This window comes from Entelurus aequoreus, linkage group LG03 (assembly GCF_033978785.1).
Source record: "Entelurus aequoreus isolate RoL-2023_Sb linkage group LG03, RoL_Eaeq_v1.1, whole genome shotgun sequence".
Lineage (NCBI taxonomy): Eukaryota > Metazoa > Chordata > Actinopteri > Syngnathiformes > Syngnathidae > Entelurus > Entelurus aequoreus.
The window spans coordinates 41,792,028-41,810,199 of NC_084733.1; the positions used below are offsets into that span (position 1 = coordinate 41,792,028).

General features: G+C 40.9%; 1 protein-coding gene across 12 annotated transcripts in view; it reads right to left on the bottom strand.

Moving 5' to 3' along the window:
- ralgapa2 (Ral GTPase activating protein catalytic subunit alpha 2) overlaps positions 1 to 18,172 on the bottom strand; it is a 310,363-nt gene that overhangs the window by 15,476 nt on the left and 276,715 nt on the right. For all 12 annotated transcript variants that reach the window (XR_009825291.1, XR_009825292.1, XR_009825295.1 and 9 more), the window contains one exon: positions 3,326 to 3,447. Coding sequence is in view for 7 of the 12 variants with exons in the window: in XM_062041843.1 (XP_061897827.1) it covers positions 3,326 to 3,447 (122 nt within the window). In the remaining 5 variants the exon portion in view is untranslated. The remainder of the gene's footprint in view (positions 1 to 3,325; positions 3,448 to 18,172) is intronic.

Sequence of the window (18,172 nt, forward strand, 5' to 3'; positions counted from 1 at the left end):
CCCGTATATAACATATTAATAGGGGTGCAACATTTTGTTTTAACAATGATTCGATTTGATATTTGTGGTTGCCGATATGGTTCAGGCACAATAAAAATTTTTTTAGAACGATACGATTCGAAACGATTTAGTGGGTTGAAATCAATTTAGTAACTTTTTAGCAAAAAAAAGTCAACCAGTGTGACTGTGAAATACATACTGGATACTGGACACAGCAGGTGTAGTTTCCAATATTCCTGTTATTTTTGAGTAGGGAATTACAAACCCAAAACCAGTGAAGTTGGCACGTTGTGTAAATCGTAAGTACAAACAGAATACAATGATTTGCAAATCTTTTTCAACTTATACTCAATTGAATAGACTGCAAAGACAAGATATTTAATGTTCAAACTGAGAAATTTAATTTTTTTTTAGCAAATAATCATTAACTTAGAATTTAATGGCAGCAACACATTGCAAAAAAGTTGGCACAGGGGAATTTTTACCACTGTGTTACATGGCCTTTCCTTTAAACAACACTCAGTAAACATTTGGGAACTGAGGAGACCAATTTTTGAAGCTTTTAAGATGGAATTATTTCCCATTCTTGCTTGATGTACAGCTTAAGTTGTTCAACAGTTCGGGGTCTCCGTTGTGGTATTTAAGGCTTCATATTGCGCCACACATTTTCAATGGGATACAGGTCTGGACTACAGGCAGGCCAGTCTAGTACCCGCACTCTTTTACTATGAAGCCACGCTGTTGTAACACGTGGCTTGGTATTGTTTTGCTGAAATAAGCAGGGGCGTCCATGATAACGTTGCTTGGATGGCAACATATGTTGCTCCAAAGCCTGTATGTACCTTTCAGCATTAATGGCGACATCACAGATGTGTAAGTTACCCATGTCTTGGGCACTAATACACCCCCATACCATCACAGGTGCTGACTTTTGAACTTTGCGCCTATAAAAATCTGGATGGTTATTTTCCTCTTTGGTCCGGAGGATCACGATGTCCACAGTTTCCAAAAACAATTTGAAATGTGGACTCGTCAGACCACAGACCACTTTGCATCAGTCCATCTTAAATGAGCTCGGGCCCAGCGAATCCGGTGGCGTTTCTGGGTGTTGTTGATAAATAGCTTTCGCTTTGCATAGTAGAGTTTTAACTTGCACTTACAAATGTAGCAACAAACTGTAGTTACTGACAGTGGTTTTCTGAAGTGTTCCTGAGCCCACGTGGTGATATCCTTGACACACTGATGTCGGTTTTTCATGCAGTACCGCCTGAAGGATCGAAGTTCACGGCCATTCAATGTTGGTTTTCAGCCTTGCTGCTTACGTGCAGTGATTTCTCCAGATTCTCTGAACCTTTTGATGATATTATGGACCGTAGATGGTGAAATCCCCAAATTCCTTGCAATAGCTGGTTGAGAAATGTTGTTCTTAAACAATTTGCTCATGCATTTGTTGACAAAGTGGTAACCCTCGCCCCATCCTTGTTTGTGAATGACTGAGCATTTCATGAAATCTGCTTTTATACCCAATCATGGCACCCACCTGTTCTCAATTAGCCTGTTCACCCGTGGGATGTTCCAAAAAAGTGTTTGATAAGCATTCCTCAACTTTCTCAGTCTTTTTTGCCACTTGTGACAGCTTTTTTGAAACATGTTGCAGGCATCAAATTCCAAATGAGCTAATATTTGCAAAAAATAACAAAGTTTTCCAGTTTGAACGTTATGTATCTTGTCTTTGCTGTCTATTCAATTGAATATAGGTTGAAAAGGATTTGCAAATCATTGTATTCTGTTTTTATTTACAATTTACACAACATGCCAACTTCACTGGTTTTGGGTTTTGTATGTATAAATGAATTATGGATACAAACAAACAAGTACACAACAATTAATGGCCAATGCATTCACATCTTATTTGAATAAAGTGCAAGCAACATTTGTAAATCAAGTCCCCCCAACCCGGCCATACAGTATCTGTACTCTGCCCTGGCGTCGTCGAGGAAGGACAGCGTCCCAGATGAGCGGGAGCATGTATCGCGCCCTCATCCCTGTTGATGGTGTTGGCCCCTCGCTTCTTAATTTCTATTGCCTCATTCACCCTTGTCTTCTATTTGTTTCTTATGCAGTTACTTTTCCTTGTCTGTTAGTTGTTGTTGCTTCATGTTGTGCACCGGAAGTTGGTGCGTCCCCATAACTTGCTCCGCTGTCACTTCTATTGTGTCGGTTGCGTCTTTTGTGGCTTAAAGTTGTATTGCGGCTTGATGTTGTTGTGTTGTGGCTTTATCTTTTTGTGTTGTTTCGTTTGTCTTTGTTGTGGATTTTGCAATTGTGCCATAGCTGAAAGTTTTTGTGTTGTAATCAATGATATTGTCTTGTGAAGTTTGCGTTTGATATAACCTCTTTACCATTGTAGCTATCCGCCATTTTTATTTTTTGACGTCACAGAAGGGGAAATAGACTTAACGTTTAACGTCCTTATTTTTAAAGTGCTAAACTTCATATAAAGTCTGCCATTATTAAATCCAATGTTTTCCTTTTTCTAGTATCAATAAAATCGATCGATTCCCTTTTCCAACAATCTTAGATCAATACCTATCAGCTGCAAGGCAAACTTTCCGAGCAGAGATCTATATACTTGAAATTTCGGAATATAAATCGGTCTATTGATATATCATTAGGTAAATACCTAATTATTAACATATTTTTTATGTGAAAAACACTTCTTGCTATATGCATTTTTATTCTTCACAATTGCAGTCAGAGCCCCCAAGAGTGCACTGAAGAAGAAAAAAAAGTGGTATCAATGAATAAGTACCGCAGGACTGCTTCTGAAATGCCCATAAGAAGTGGTACATGTCTGCCGCTTGTTTAAAAACATAACAAAACGTGAAAGGTAAGAGCATGATGACAGGAAATGATTGAGTGTCTACGTGGTGACGCCCTATATAGTACCAGATAAGTCCTCATTTAAATAAGACGTTTCATTTGCACACACCCGTTAATAGCTCACCCACAACACGGCCCTAAAAGTGCATGCTATTGTGTTGTTTGCACACGCTGTTTAGCGTGTGGTATTTGGATCTTAGTCAATCAGGCCCAAAGTGGTTCGAGAAGTGTGTTCGAAGTCAGTAGAGAACAAAGCCTTTTGCAGCAGTAAAGGTGGACGAAGAAAAGCAAATACAGAGAGAAGATGACAACAGGTGTGCAGCTCCTGGTGTGATCGTTTAGGACGAGCGGTAAGAAATTAACATGAAGGAAAAATAGGTATGACGGGGAAAAAGAGGGGATATAATGGTGATAGACAGAAAGGAAGACAATCATTTCTCACCTGTCCCACTCGTTGTATAGCCTGGGGAGGGAGAGAACACCTGCGAGGCAAAGTCTTCAAATGTCATGACCTCTCTGTGATTCTGGACAATGGCCTCCAAGTAGAGCGCCCTTTCTTCATAGCTGGTTAACTCTTGTTAAGTGATAGAACACTAGGTAGCACAAAAACAGCAACACAGTCAACAGTAAAGCATGCAATTCCTATCTATATTTTCTGAGGCAATCCTTAAAATGCCCTACTAGAAACCATATAATTAGAAAAAACAATGACCTAAAACCTTTTCACCCCATTTCCAAATCCTCCTTGTGAAAGTGACTGCATTCTGTTGCGAAAATAAAGCATGTTCATATCTGCTGCATGTCACGTTTTGCAGTGGTAAACTGCAAAAGCCAAGCCGCATTGAACACATCCAACAATGAAGGAGGGTTTCCGCTGTATTTACTGCTTGGAATGTGGCTGTTGGCCATCCAGGAGGAGACTGAGGGCAGACAAAAACTGACCACTGCAGTGGAGAGTGTGAAGTATAATAATATTGCAAGGCTCTGTAAGAGAGGAAGCTCATGTTATGATGTGTGTTTGTGTTACGGCAAAGGAGCTTGGAGATGAGTAGGTACTGTGCGTTGCACATGGGGCACATCAGGAGTGTGTTAAAGCTGAAATTTCCCATTGTTCAGTCCCTCCCATAATAGGGAATGCTTTGAATTTTAATTTACAGAATGTACATGAACTTCATCATGCTGTAATTGTCTACATGCTTGCTGGTCAGAAGCTTGCTGCTCTGTCGTCCACAAGTTGCAGACATTCTCCATTTATGTTTCACACTTGAAAAATGATTGTCCATCTGAAATATTAATTTATGTTCTAAAATAATTACCTCTGTACGTTAAGAACATTGGTGAATTGTTTAGAGCAATCTATAGCGCTAATTTTAATGAGAGACAATCATAGATTATCATCACACTTCAACATCTCTAACATGTAAATACCGCCTCTTTGCTAGGTCAGCATTGCAAATGAAAATATGTTCTTAATTGTCACACCCAGAACAAATGAAGGTTAAATATATATATATATATATATATATATATATATATATATATATATATATACATATATACATATATATCCACATGCAATCTAGGAAGTGAAGACGTTGGCGTATTGCTAAGTTTTATATACTTCATTACCCAAAGGGCTTAGCGCTGTAGACAGGAACCGGAAATAATTCTGACCTACGCGGGAGGATGACAATTGCGCCGTTTGAGCACTAAAGACTTGATATTATATTGATATCATTGTCTTTCTTGCTTCGTCTACACAAGAAACTAAATTCGATTGGTGCAAACAATGCTTATTGGCCAAAATGTGCGGGGAAGTTGTGGGCATCGGACAAAGTTGCAAGCATGTGCATAATTCTCAGGGACTGGCTGAATTTTCATCAATTGGAGCGATCGTGAATTCCTGGAGGGACCTTTCATAGTCCACAACAATAACCAAAGAAACCCAGAAAATTCTTGGAGGGAAGGCTTTATGTTGATGTGTGCTTGTGCATGCACATGGAGCTTACCCAGGATCACTAGTACTTATGTTGCTCGTGAATATCATTTGATGATACCCGTGCTAACTTAGGATAACTTATTCCTAAAGTGACAATTTTTCAGTGGTAGTTTTATCAGGCAAACGAAAGTAAACTAAAAAGGAAAACCAGGGGAAAAAAACAAAAACAACATAACCAAATATGGACCCATCAGTCATGCCACATTGCCCAAAATGTGCACACGGCCTCTAAAATTGTAGTAAAAAATAAAGAGTACATCACGATTGGGTGTGATGCTCTTAACAATCTCCTCTCCCCCTCTGTAATAGAACTCCTGCTGTAGGCAACCCGTCTACGACCACCTTGCCTGATACGCTGCCCGCCACTTCCCTGTGTCATCAGGGGGAAAATTGAAGCCATTTGAAATTCCGAGTGACAAGCAGCAACTGGAGCCTGAGCAGCCAGCATGCAGGATGGACGGCCGTAATGGAAATGGGAGGGGAAAGTCCAAATAAATAAATAGGCCTGCAAAATGGCTGTGGCTGACGGTAGAAAACATTCTGACAGCCATTATCATGTCATTACGGAAGATGCAGCGTGCCAAGTCTGTTGTGGAATGGAGGCAGGGGCTTGGTAAAAATATGCTAAAGGAAACTACTGAAGTAAAAAGGTCTCTCTGATGGCACTTTCAGGACACAACCATCCATGTGCGACAATAACTCGTTATCATCACTGCAGTCTGTTTGCCGCTATTGACGACCCATTACAATCACATTCTCAGTGAAAAACATACAGTTCAACAACCCTCCCCCTCATTCCATTATGACAGCCCAGCGTGGAGCGGTGCAGGGCGGCAGCTAACGCCAAGGATGAACCAGGTTGAGCGGAGATAGGTTGGACCAGACTGAGAAGATTCGGCCTGGGTTAGATAGATAGGACGAGACAGTGGCTGGGCAGGAGGCCTGCTGCGGGCACATGCCGCCACAGCGGGGGCCAACGCAGCCATGACCAATGGCTTAGAGGAAACCATAGCGAAGTGGGGTTGACGGGCAGCTGAGCCGGGACACTCCAGCAGGTAAGATGGCCAAGCTGCTCACAGGGACGGACAGAGGGTAGCGGACAAGCGACGACAAAGGCAGGGGTAAAATACAAAAGTGGTTCATAGGTTTAATTACGGTTGACCCTGTGAGCAAAACAATGTCTATAAGGTAAAATATTGAGAGTGAAATGATGATGTTTTTTTTTAAAAGTTGTATAATTATTGGTGCATCCAATCCATGAAGAACTCAATAGCATGTAAAAACCCTCCAATGCTCTTCATAGGTCTTCTTAGTCATGTCACTGCTTTCTGTCACAAGCTGGAAACAGTGTTGGACAAAGAGAGGGCATCCCAGGCTCTGCTGCCATGGTAACCTGGGTCACAGCTCTGTGTGGTGGGTCGTTTGGAGGGTTTTATAGATGACTAAAAAGGGAAATTATGTTTGTGAAAGTGTGAACAATGTGCCCAGTTAGGCGATGAGTGGAAGACAAATACACGCAAAGAAAGGAGTAAATGAAAAGAAATGAGACAAGTTTAAATGAAGCCAACAAATGGAGGGGGAGGAAAGATGAGGAGAGACAGAGAACCTCAGCACAGCGTGGGTCAACAGAGCCATATGGCCGTCCATTATCAGAGATGCAGATGACTGCAGGCCTGTTATTGAGATTCCTAAAGCAAATATTGACTCCAGCTGGAGGCGCTCTTCTCACATGCCTCTTTTCCAATACTTCCTTCCGCTGCCCGCTATCCAAGTTAGACAAATGGATTACATTAGATGAGCAACTTTCAAGAATAAAACAAAAGGCAACATAGTGTAGAATTATCAGAAGGCAGGGCTAAATACATGACAGGGGAACGAGGGAGAGAGGGACACATAGCGAGGGAGGGTGACTAATGAAAGCTGTTTTGCAGAAGAGTGAACATGAGAGCCGTAATCAGCTCACTTAAGTAAATGTACAATCCAATCTGCGAGTAAAAAATTGTGGCACAGACATCAGACCTGATGCATAGTAGGGGGGTAATCTTGCCTTCTCTAGCTTGCATGCTGCTTTCTCTTTCTGTTTGTCTCTAATTACTAAGGCAGTGGTACAGCTTGTTCCTCTGCATATGCAGTCGCTGCTGCGTCCATGTGGTAACTTAATGAAGGTTACACATCCAGAACAGCGATGTAAAGATTACATGCATGCAAGAACCCTTAATCGACACTCAATTATTTTTTTAGGGGAATATATCATTTGACTCATGCAGTGTCATACTAAATGCTGAACATATTGTCAATAGCTTAATATGGATTATTAACTCCACCAGGTGGTTATGTCATTGTTGCCATTAGTTTGTCTATTAGTAAGTTAGAGGTAGGGCTGCAGCTATTGATTATTTTAGTAATTGATTAATTTATCGATTAGATTGATTAATTGAGCAGTCATCCATCCATCCATCCATTTTCTACCGCTTGTCCCTTTCGGGGTGGCGGGGGGTGCTGGAGCCTATCTCAGCTGCATTCGGGCGGTAGGCGGGGTACACCCTGGACAAGTCGCCACCTCATCAGTCATATAAAACAAATTTCAAAGGATCTATGTGTATTTTAGGGGAAAATAGTTAAAATAGAAAATGTTCTGCTTTCCATAACCTTCATTTATTTATTTTTTTAATTAAATGCACATTCAAAACATTAACATTTCACTTTAAACATGTGTGCATTAATAATAATAAAAAAATCTCCAACTCACAGATCACGGCACACAGAGACCACTGCTGTCATGTGTGCGGACGTGCAAAAACTCTGTCCTCGTATTTAAAGTTAAGGGCACTAAGTGCGGTCCAAATTTTATCAAATTTTAATAGTTGCACTCTTTAAATGATTAATCAAAGCAATAAGATATAAATCAACGTTTATTTGTAATTTAATAAATCAATTAATTGTTGCAGCCCAAAACATAACTAAAAAAGTAAGGGCTTTCATGTAATGTCCAAAATGGAATAAGAAACAACTAATTCGATTTTGGACCTGATCCGGATAATTTATACTACATTACCTTAAATTTACGTTATGACCCTTAGCTTCAGTGTGTGTATGCTAGTGCCCCTGCAGAGTCGTAAAAAAAAAAAAAGTGTTCACTCTATAGATAGCTCATTGCCCATAACCTTTTGAGCTATTAAGAGCTCCAGAAATTAGGGGTGGATATTCATCCAACTGTTAGGAAATGTTCGAAATATGATAAGTAACAAATACATTTTGAGGCTGATCTGGATAATTTCTACTGCGTTACTTAACATTTACATTATGAGCTTCCAATTGTGTGTGTGTATGCTAGAGCAGTGGTCCCCAACCTTTTTGTAACTGCGGACCGGTCAAAGCTTGAAAATTTGTCCCACGGAAAAAAATACAATCATGTGTGCTTACGAACTGTATCCCTGCAGACTGTATTGATCTATATTGATATATTATGTAGGAACCAGAAATATTAATAACAGAAAGAAACAACCCTTTTGTGCGAATGAGTGTGAATGAGTGTAAATGGGGGAGGGAGGTTTTTTAATTGTAAGTGTATCTTGTGTTTTTTATGTTCATTTAATTAAAAAAATAAACAAAATAATAATATTTTATTTTTATTTATTTTTTTGTGTGGCCCGGTACCTAACGATCCACGGACCGGTACCGGGCCGCGGCCCGTTGGTTGGGGACCGCTGTGCTAGAGGCCTCACTTCCACCAAAAGAGACAAAGACAGTGAATTACTGACAGGAGGCTTTACTCTGTTTCTTTCATTCCGCTATAGATAGCTCAAATAGTTATGGGTGTATTTCCATCTAACTTTCAGGAAATGTCCTAAATGGGATAAGAAACAAGTGATTACATTTTGGGGCGGCTGCAGATCTCCATCTAGAATTAGGACTTTTTTACTATTAGGAAGTAGGCCCTGGCGGAGGTCCGCTCTCATCCAAGTGCTTTCCTAATGGTAAGGATGATTCAGACAAAAAAAAATGGATTCTATGTATATGTCAATGAGATATTTTGGTTAGAGATGAATGAATCAAAGAGGTACCTCCTACATGTACAATATATATATTAGCAAAAACCACAAAATACAATCAGTTTGAGTTGCTGGTCGCAGCCAAGCCGTGCACTCCATGTTGCCTCAATTGCTTTGTGATGTAATCTTTCAAAAATTCCACATAACTGACAGAGTTCCGCCAGAATTTAAACAATTAATCTATTATACCTGGGGTGCTGTAATGGATGCTGACTATATAAATAGTTATTGCATTAGTATATTTTTGGTGGCGTCCAAAGAGAGTTTTTTTCCCACATAACAGCCCCACTGTATTGTCCCTATTTCTCGTCAGTAAAATGTCACAGCATCTGAAAATTGTAAGCAAACAACATGGAAGACCAAAACGTAATGTTTATATGAAGTATATTACAAGAGTAATATGTCGCAGCTCATGTAAAGACAATACTGCATGTGACACAAATACAGGGCAACTTTGGGACCAATGTATTATTTTCCGGAGTTCATTGCTGCATAGCAGCAAACAGCATATCGTGCACAGTCTTTGAAAAAGACGGTTATGAAAGTGGCACAATGATCCACATGCTGAGCATGCAATGTGACGTCAAGACAACCTGATTCGATCGATTCCATCCAGGTGGATACTTTACTACATACCTAGTTCGAATTTAATTTAATTGGGAAAATGACTTTATGGTAAGTTTGTATTATGCCTGATGATTTATGGCTGGAATTTTACTGTGAGTGACAGTGTACACGCCAAACACGTACACAACCATACAGGTCAATTATGCACACATCATGCAGCTTAAATGGACAAAGCCATATAGGATGACACCTTCGTAAGGATATGGGTCAACATACGTGCGTATGCATATGCATCTATGCTATGTGCATGTATGTGTGCAGCCCAGATGGCAGGAGGGGGGCTTTGAGGGAAAACAGGGGTCAAGCATCATTGTGGATCAAAGCCAAGGTCAGGTCAGCTGCAGTGGCCCATGTTCAAGGTGAATGAAGGCCTCAGATGGCTCTTCATTAGCAGGCGGCTTTATCTCTGCTGGACCCCATCAGCACCAACCATCATCACCATCTCCCTCTTTTTAGCCTTACGCCCACAGGGACCTGTCCAAAGGGATCCATTTTTTGCGACCCCCCCTCCCCCCAAAAGTAGCCGCCTAATACACATGCTCACACATGCACATGCGCACACACACAAAAAAACAAAAACACACCATATTCCCCCAAAAGCCAATGTTGACCTTTGATCTGGTTTCTCCCTGGAGAGCTTCCTAACCATGCAGTCTCAGTCTTTGTACTCCTCAGTTGCCCTGCTGACAGAAGGTCTCATGCAACCACTGACACACACAGCCTTCGACACACCGAGCTAGTCCACACATCTTCTTGTCGAACAATCATTTATTTACATTAACATTGCTTAGCTCAAATAGATCACGTGGTGATAAAGTGTAGAAACTCCAAAATGAGGTTACAATACAGCCATAAATGTAGCTTAACATTTCCACTGGGTAAATTAAATAAAAAGTAATTAAAACACAGTATGGTGAGGACACATATGTACAATGAGACGTATAATAATAAAGGTGGACTTCGGTTTACAACATTCCGTGGTTACACACATGATGCCATAAATTAATTAAAAACTTGATTTACATCCCATAACAAGAGATATGGTGGTGAACTGGTTACAGCTTGTTTAGCCTGTATGCGCCTGTGTGTGCGTGAGGCAGCTGCAGCTCAGGTGTGCTTCACACTGAGAAAGAATAGTTAACTTTTCTCCCTTGATTATCTCTCTTAAGTGTGAGGCAGACTCTACTGGGGGCAGCTCTCAAAATAAAAGGAAAGTTAAAGTTAAAAGTGAAGTTAGATATTGTAAAACGCTCAGTGAACAAATCAACATTGGCTACAAGCTGCTAAAACGCCACAACCAATCCAATCCAATACACTTTATTTATATAGCACATTTAAACAACAAGAATGTTTCCAAAGTGCTGCACAGCCATGTTAAAAACAATATTAAAAACAATATTATGCTCCATCAATGACTGAATAACAACAAAAAATCAATAAATATAAAACCAATATAAAAATACCCTCATGGAGGGTAAAGATGGTATCTTTGAACATACGAAATTGACAATGATAACTATTTTTTATTTTCAAATTAATCGCGATTCTTATTTGTGACAATTCTCAATCTCTTAAAAAAAATCCAACATTTTTTTTTCCCACTCTGTCCTGTCTCGCCAGTCAGGCAAAATGGCGGCGCACTGAAATGCAGCAGCTTGAAGACGCTCTTGGGAGTGTAGAGCGATTTGGCAAAAAACACCCGTCATTTCTGTCAATTTCATGGCTGGCTCAAAGCGTGAACACTCTGTGATCACATATGACCGACAGACAATTTTGGATGTGGATAGATCGGGTCGTTATAGACTGAAAGATGCATGTACGGTGGACCTCCTCGCTAGCATGGGAATACTTCGCGGGCTACATCGAGCGGCCTTCGTAGCAGCGGAGTCAAGTGCTAGCGGGGACCGTCAATGGAGGAGACGTAAGCGGTGTGAGCGGAAGCAGAAGCGGGGATGCCGAGCGGGGCTAATAACAAAGGGAAAAGCTAATCCTCAAAGGAGCGTGGAGTGTCCGGGTAAGAAGTCATTTAAACTAGAACTAGCCGGCGCCAGGCTGGATAATCCCTGCACACATAGCAATTCTCTTAGAATAAAACACAACTCACATAATGTTTTTTCTTTTGTGACAGAGTCAGAGGCAGACATACATTGTACTGAGGTGGCTAACTATGATGCGTTCAGTTTATCGCAGCATCAAGCAAACAATCTGAAAATTCCCGTCGTATCAATTCCTAGATATGGTCGAAACTATTTAAAGAGCACTACGCATAATAAACTCAACATTATTAATATTGCTACTTCGGATAATTTCAACAAACAATCCTCAAAACAGCCCACTACCTATAATATGGGCTTTTTAAACATAAGATCATTATCTTCCAAAACGTTATTCGTTAATGAGGTCATTAGAGACAACAAACTTGACGTCGTTGGTCTCGCCGAGACCTGGCTCAAACCAGACGATTTTTTTGCGCTAAATGAGGCATCTCCTCCTAACTATACGAATGCACATGTTGCCCGTCCTCTTAAAAGGGGAGGGGGTGTCGCACTAATATACAATGAAAACTATAATTTTACACCTAACCTAAATAATAAATATAACTCGTTTGAGGTGCTCACTATGAGGTTTGTCACACCGCTACCTCTCGACCTGGCTGTTATCTACCGCCCCCCTGGGCCCTATTTGGACTTTATCAGTGAATTCTCAGAGTTTGTTGCTGATCTAGTGACGCACGCCGACAATATAATCATAATGGGGGACTTTAATATCCATATGAATACCCCATCGGACCCTCCATGCGTGGCGCTCCAGACTATAATTGAGAGCTGTGGTCTTACACAAATAATAAATGAACCCACGCATCGCAACGGTAATACGATAGATCTAGTGCTTGTCAGGGGTGTCACCACCTCTAAAGTTACGATACTCCCGTACACTAAAGTAATGTCCGATCATTACCTTATAAAATTCGAAGTTCTGACTCATTGTCAACAAACTAATAATAATAATAATAACTACTATAGCAGCCGCAACATTAATGCTGCCACAACGACGACTCTTACTGACCTACTGCCTTCGGTAATGGCACCATTCCCAAATTTTGTGGGCTCTATTGATAACCTCACTAACAACTTTAACGACGCCCTACGCGACACCATTGATAGTGTAGCACCGCTAAAGCTAAAAAGGGCCCCTAAAAGTCGTACCCCATGGTTTACAGAAGAAACTAAAGCCCAGAAATTATCATGTAGAAAGCTGGAACGCAAATGGCGTGCAACTAAACTTGAGGTTTTCCATCAAGCATGGAGTGATAGTTTAATAACTTATAAACGCATGCTTACCTCAGCTAAAGCTAAATATTACTCAAATCTCATCCACCTCAACAAAAATGATCCTAAATTTTTGTTTAGTACAGTAGCATCGCTAACCCAACAAGGGACTCCTCCCAGTAGCTCCACCCACTCAGCAGATGACTTTATGAATTTCTTTAATAAGAAAATTGAAGTCATTAGAAAAGAGATTAAAGACAATGCATCTCCGCTACAACTGGGTTCTATTAACACAGATACGACTGTATATACGACGGACACTGCCCTCCAAAATAGTTTCTCTCTCTTTGATGAAATAACATTGGAGGAATTGTTAAAATGTGTAAATGGGACAAAACAAACAACATGTTTACTTGACCCAATTCCTGGGAAACTTATCAAGGAGATTTTTGTATTATTAGATCCATCAGTGTTAAATATTATAAACTTATCACTTTCCTCTGGCACTGTTCCCCTAGCATTCAAAAAAGCGGTTATTCATCCTCTACTCAAAAGACCTAACCTCGATCCTGATCTCTTGGTAAACTACCGGCCGGTGTCCCACCTTCCGTTTATCTCGAAAATCCTCGAAAAAATTGTCGCACAGCAGCTAAATGAACACTTAGCGTCTAACAATCTCTGTGAACCTTTTCAATCCGGTTTCAGGGCAAATCACTCTACGGAGACAGCCCTCGCAAAAATGACTAATGATCTATTGCTAACGATGGATTCTGATGCGTCATCTATGTTGCTGCTTCTTGATCTTAGCGCCGCTTTTGATACTGTTGATCATAATATTTTATTAGAGTGTATCAAAACGCGTATTGGGATGTCAGACTTAGCCTTGTCTTGGTTTAACTCTTATCTTACTGACAGGATGCAGTGTGTCTCCCATAACAATGTGACCTCGGACTATATTAAGGTAACGTGCGGAGTTCCCCAGGGTTCGGTTCTTGGCCCTGCACTCTTTAGTATTTACATGCTGCCGCTAGGTGACATCATACGCAAATACGGTGTTAGCGTTCACTGTTATGCTGATGACACTCAACTCTACATGCCCCTAAAGCTGACCAACACGCCGGATTGTAGTCAGCTGGAGGCGTGTCTTAATTAAATTAAACAATGGATGTCCGCTAACTTTTTGCAACTCAACGCTAAGAAAACGGAAATGCTGATTATCGGTCCTGCTCAACACCGACATCTATTTAATAATACCACCTTAACATTTGACAACCAAACAATTACACAAGGCGACTCGGTAAAGAATCTGGGTATTATCTTCGACCCAACTCTCTCGTTTGAGTCACACATTAAGAGTGTTACTAAAACGGCCTTCTTTCATCTCCGTAATATCGCTAAAATTCGTTCCATTTTGTCCACAGCGATGCTGAGATCATTATCCATGCGTTCGTTACATCTCGTCTCGATTACTGTAACGTTTTATTTTCGGGCCTCCCTATGTCTAGCATTAAAAGATTACAGTTGGTACAAAATGCGGCTGCTAGACTTTTGACAAAAACAAGAAAGTTTGATCATATTACGCCTATACTGGCACCTAAGATGCGACTTTAAGGTTTTACTACTTACGTATAAAATACTACACGGTCAAGCTCCTGCCTATCTTGCCGATTGTATTGTACCATATGTCCCGGCAAGAAATCTGCGTTCAAAGAACTCCGGCTTATTAGTGATTCCCAGAGCCCAAAAAAAGTCTGCGGGCTATAGAGCGTTTTCTATTCGGGCTCCAACACTATGGAATGCCCTCCCAGTAAAAGTTAGAGATGCTACCTCAGTAGAAGCATTTAAGTCTCATCTTAAAACTCATTTGTATACTCTAGCCTTTAAATAGACTCCCTTTTTAGACGAGTTGATCTGCCGTTTCTTTACTTTTCTTTTCTACTCTGCTCCCAACCCGGGGTGGACCGCTAGCCTGTGCATCGGATGGGGACATATCTACGCTGCTGACCCGTCTCCGCTCGGGATGGTTCCTGCTGGCCCCACTATGGACTGAACTTTCGCTGATGTGTTGGACTTTCACAATATTATGTCAGACCCACTCGACATCCATTGCTTTCGGTCTCCCCTAGAGAGGGGGGGTTACCCACATATGCGGTCCTCTCCAAGGTTTCTCATAGTCATTCACATTGACGTCCCACTGGGGTGAGTTTTCCTTGCCCGTATGTGGGCTCTGTACCGAGGATGTCGTTGTGGCTTGTACAGCCCTTTGAGACACTTGTGATTTAGGGCTATATAAATAAACATTGATTGATTGATTGATTGATATAGATGCCCATATCTACTGTATATATTTACTTTAAAAAAGAGAAGTGTTGGATACTTCTCTTGTTGCCTTATTTTTATTTGACTTTATTACATTTTTGGGAAGACTTTTATTAAACAAACCCAGTTTTCTTTTAAGTAATATAGAAATTGGTCAGAGCAGTTTATCTAGTTTATGGAGGAATGCAGTTAATCATAGACCTGTCATCCAATGTTATTAAAAAAGTATAGATTTTGAATCGAGAATCTATTCTGAATCAAATAGTTACCCCCCAAAAATGAATCGAACCGAAGACTAACAACCCTAATAACTAAGCAGCATAGTGGTCTCATTATGAAGATTTCCTATTCCATTAAGTGGGCTTCTCCCTCAAATGTGCAAGACAATCACAGGGGTACAAAGTACAGAGTTGTTCTCTTCTTTTATACGGTTTCATTTACTTCTTGTGTTTCATATTTGTATCACTGTATTATCATGGAACCGCGATTTACGAATCCCTCATTGTACAGCTTTTTCGATATAGCCACAGAAAAAAATATGCTTTGGTTTGGCTCCGTGTATGAACCTTGGCTCCGTGTACGAACGTTTCATCCACCCATTGTGTGCCTCTTAGCGCAGTAATAGAACCTGATGTGTGGTATGAACATACAGGAAGTATACACAGCGTTGTCAACACTGCCTTCCTTTCTACTCCTCTCTTCCACTCTTTAACTAACAAGGTAAAGTGGATTTTATGTTTTATTCCTAATCTTTGTAGCAACCTGGCTGTAAAGTTAAGAAGTTTTTTTAATGTCAAACTGTGATTGCACCACAGGGTCAGTGACAGTGTGTGTGTGTTGGCAGGGCATCTACACATGAGGACCGTTCAGATAGTTGTTGTTTTGCCTTTGTTATTCAACACAAAGTGGATCCAACAACCCTTTGTTATGTTTGTTTGATATACAGAACTGTATTACGCTTTAAATTGTGTTCAAAATGGACACACTATTACTAAAATATGGACTTTGTCGTGGCTGGAATCCATTATTCATGTTTACATTGTATCTCGGTTTACTGAGTGTTGCTTGCAGCGTGATTCCAAAGATGCAGAGATAGCAGACGGCGTGCAGTTAGAAGTATATTTATTGGCAGCAGGGATGTGCACAGGAAGTGTATAATGATCCCGCCCTGTGTGCAGAGCAGGTTGGCATATAAAGAAGTCTGATTGGCAACAGGTGTGTTTAGAGTTCCAATCAGAGACAGGTGAGGGAGGCAGCGCTCAGGACAAAGGTGCAGTGACAGGAAACAGAAACCAAAATAAGAGCCCTGCACAGGAAAAAGCACAGCGGAAACCATAAACATGACCAAACTGTTAGTAGTAGGCCTTACACATTGTTTCTTATGGACAATGTTGCTTCAATATACACACTTTTCTATTTACGAACCCTGTTTGAGAACCAATTAAGTTCGTAAACCGACACCTTGACATGAGCTCGCCAGGCCGGGATCAAACCAGTAACCCTCAAGTTCCAAGATGGCCACTCTACCCACTGAGCCAGGCTGCCCAAATGAGTTGCTTAACAGAGTCAGTCGGTATAAACAACAGTATCTTGCAATCTAACCAATACATCACCATTCTTATACAGAGTTTTAACAATCCCTAAAAACTAGTGGCGTGCAGTCATTAGAGGCAGGGGAGGCACGGCCTCACCTGCCATCATGGAAAGAAAAAAAAAAGTAAAAAGAAAAAAAAAAAAATTAAATTAAATTGTTATATGTATCCAGTGATTATACTAAAGTTATTTTCCATTTAACTTCACCAGTTTTAGATTATTTGTATTTTTATTTTCACATTTGCCGTTCAAATACTGAGAAGAGACGGTGCGGTGATCAGCAGCCAGTTGAGGCACGTCACTGCGTTGTGCCTCAACATGGATTGTGCGCAATGACTCGGCTAACTGCTGGCCTGCTGTGCAGTGAGACCGTATTGCTATATGAATTATATTATACATTTCCATAGTTTAGTTAGCTGAGGTATATAATGTCCAGTGTATTTTGTCAACAACTGTATGTGTGTAACGTATTTCTTGTGCTGAGCGATCATAAATCTGCTGCGAAGACGCACTGTGAGAGGCTCGTCTCATAACCCCGCCTCCTGGTGCCAAGCACCTCCGCCGCAGAATGCATCGCCCGACGGGAGCGCCACACCAACCAAAGCCCACACCCAAACCCTCCACGTGCAAGACCGAATCCACCCAAAAAAAGTCACTTAACAAGGAGCCAAAAAGTGCAAAAACAACAATGCTCGCGCTGGAGAAGCCGCGAGCGACCGCAGGGACACAACATTAGGTACACCTGTCCTGCAGACTGCAGCACGGATTTCATATTTCATTCATTCACAACTCTTCCAACACGAACGCCACTGTTCCCGCACTTATAAGTAAAGGTAAGACCATAATAACGTTTTTTTTATTAAATGTGCTTTTTTGTGTGCTACAGTTTTTAAGTGTAAAGTTAAAGTTAAGTTAAAGTACCAATGATTGTCACACACACACTAGGTGTGGTGAAATTTGTCCTCTGCATTTGACCCATCCCCTTGTTCACCCCATGGGAGGTGAGGGGAGCAGTGGGCAGCAGCGGCGCTGCGCCCGGGAATAATTTTTGGTGATTTAACCCCCAATTCCAACCCTTGATGCTGAGTGCCAAGCAGGGAAGAATGCTGGTATGAGCTTTTAAACATAACCCGTTAACTACTGCCAATCACATGGTGAATAAGATACTCTTTAGGGTTCATTTGTTTGTAAATCTGACTGTGATGATGCAGTGCCTCACCAGACATTAATCTCACCGCACGTCACTGCTAAAAACCAAACGAAACTTGACAGATGAAATGACGACATTGTGATTTATGAACGAACGCTGACCACACTGAAAAGCATGATCAAATTCTATTAAAGTCACCAAACAAAGTCATGATCAAAGACATCAACTAAAGCCAACATAAAACAGTTTTCCTATGCGATATAAACATGAACCCTTCCTC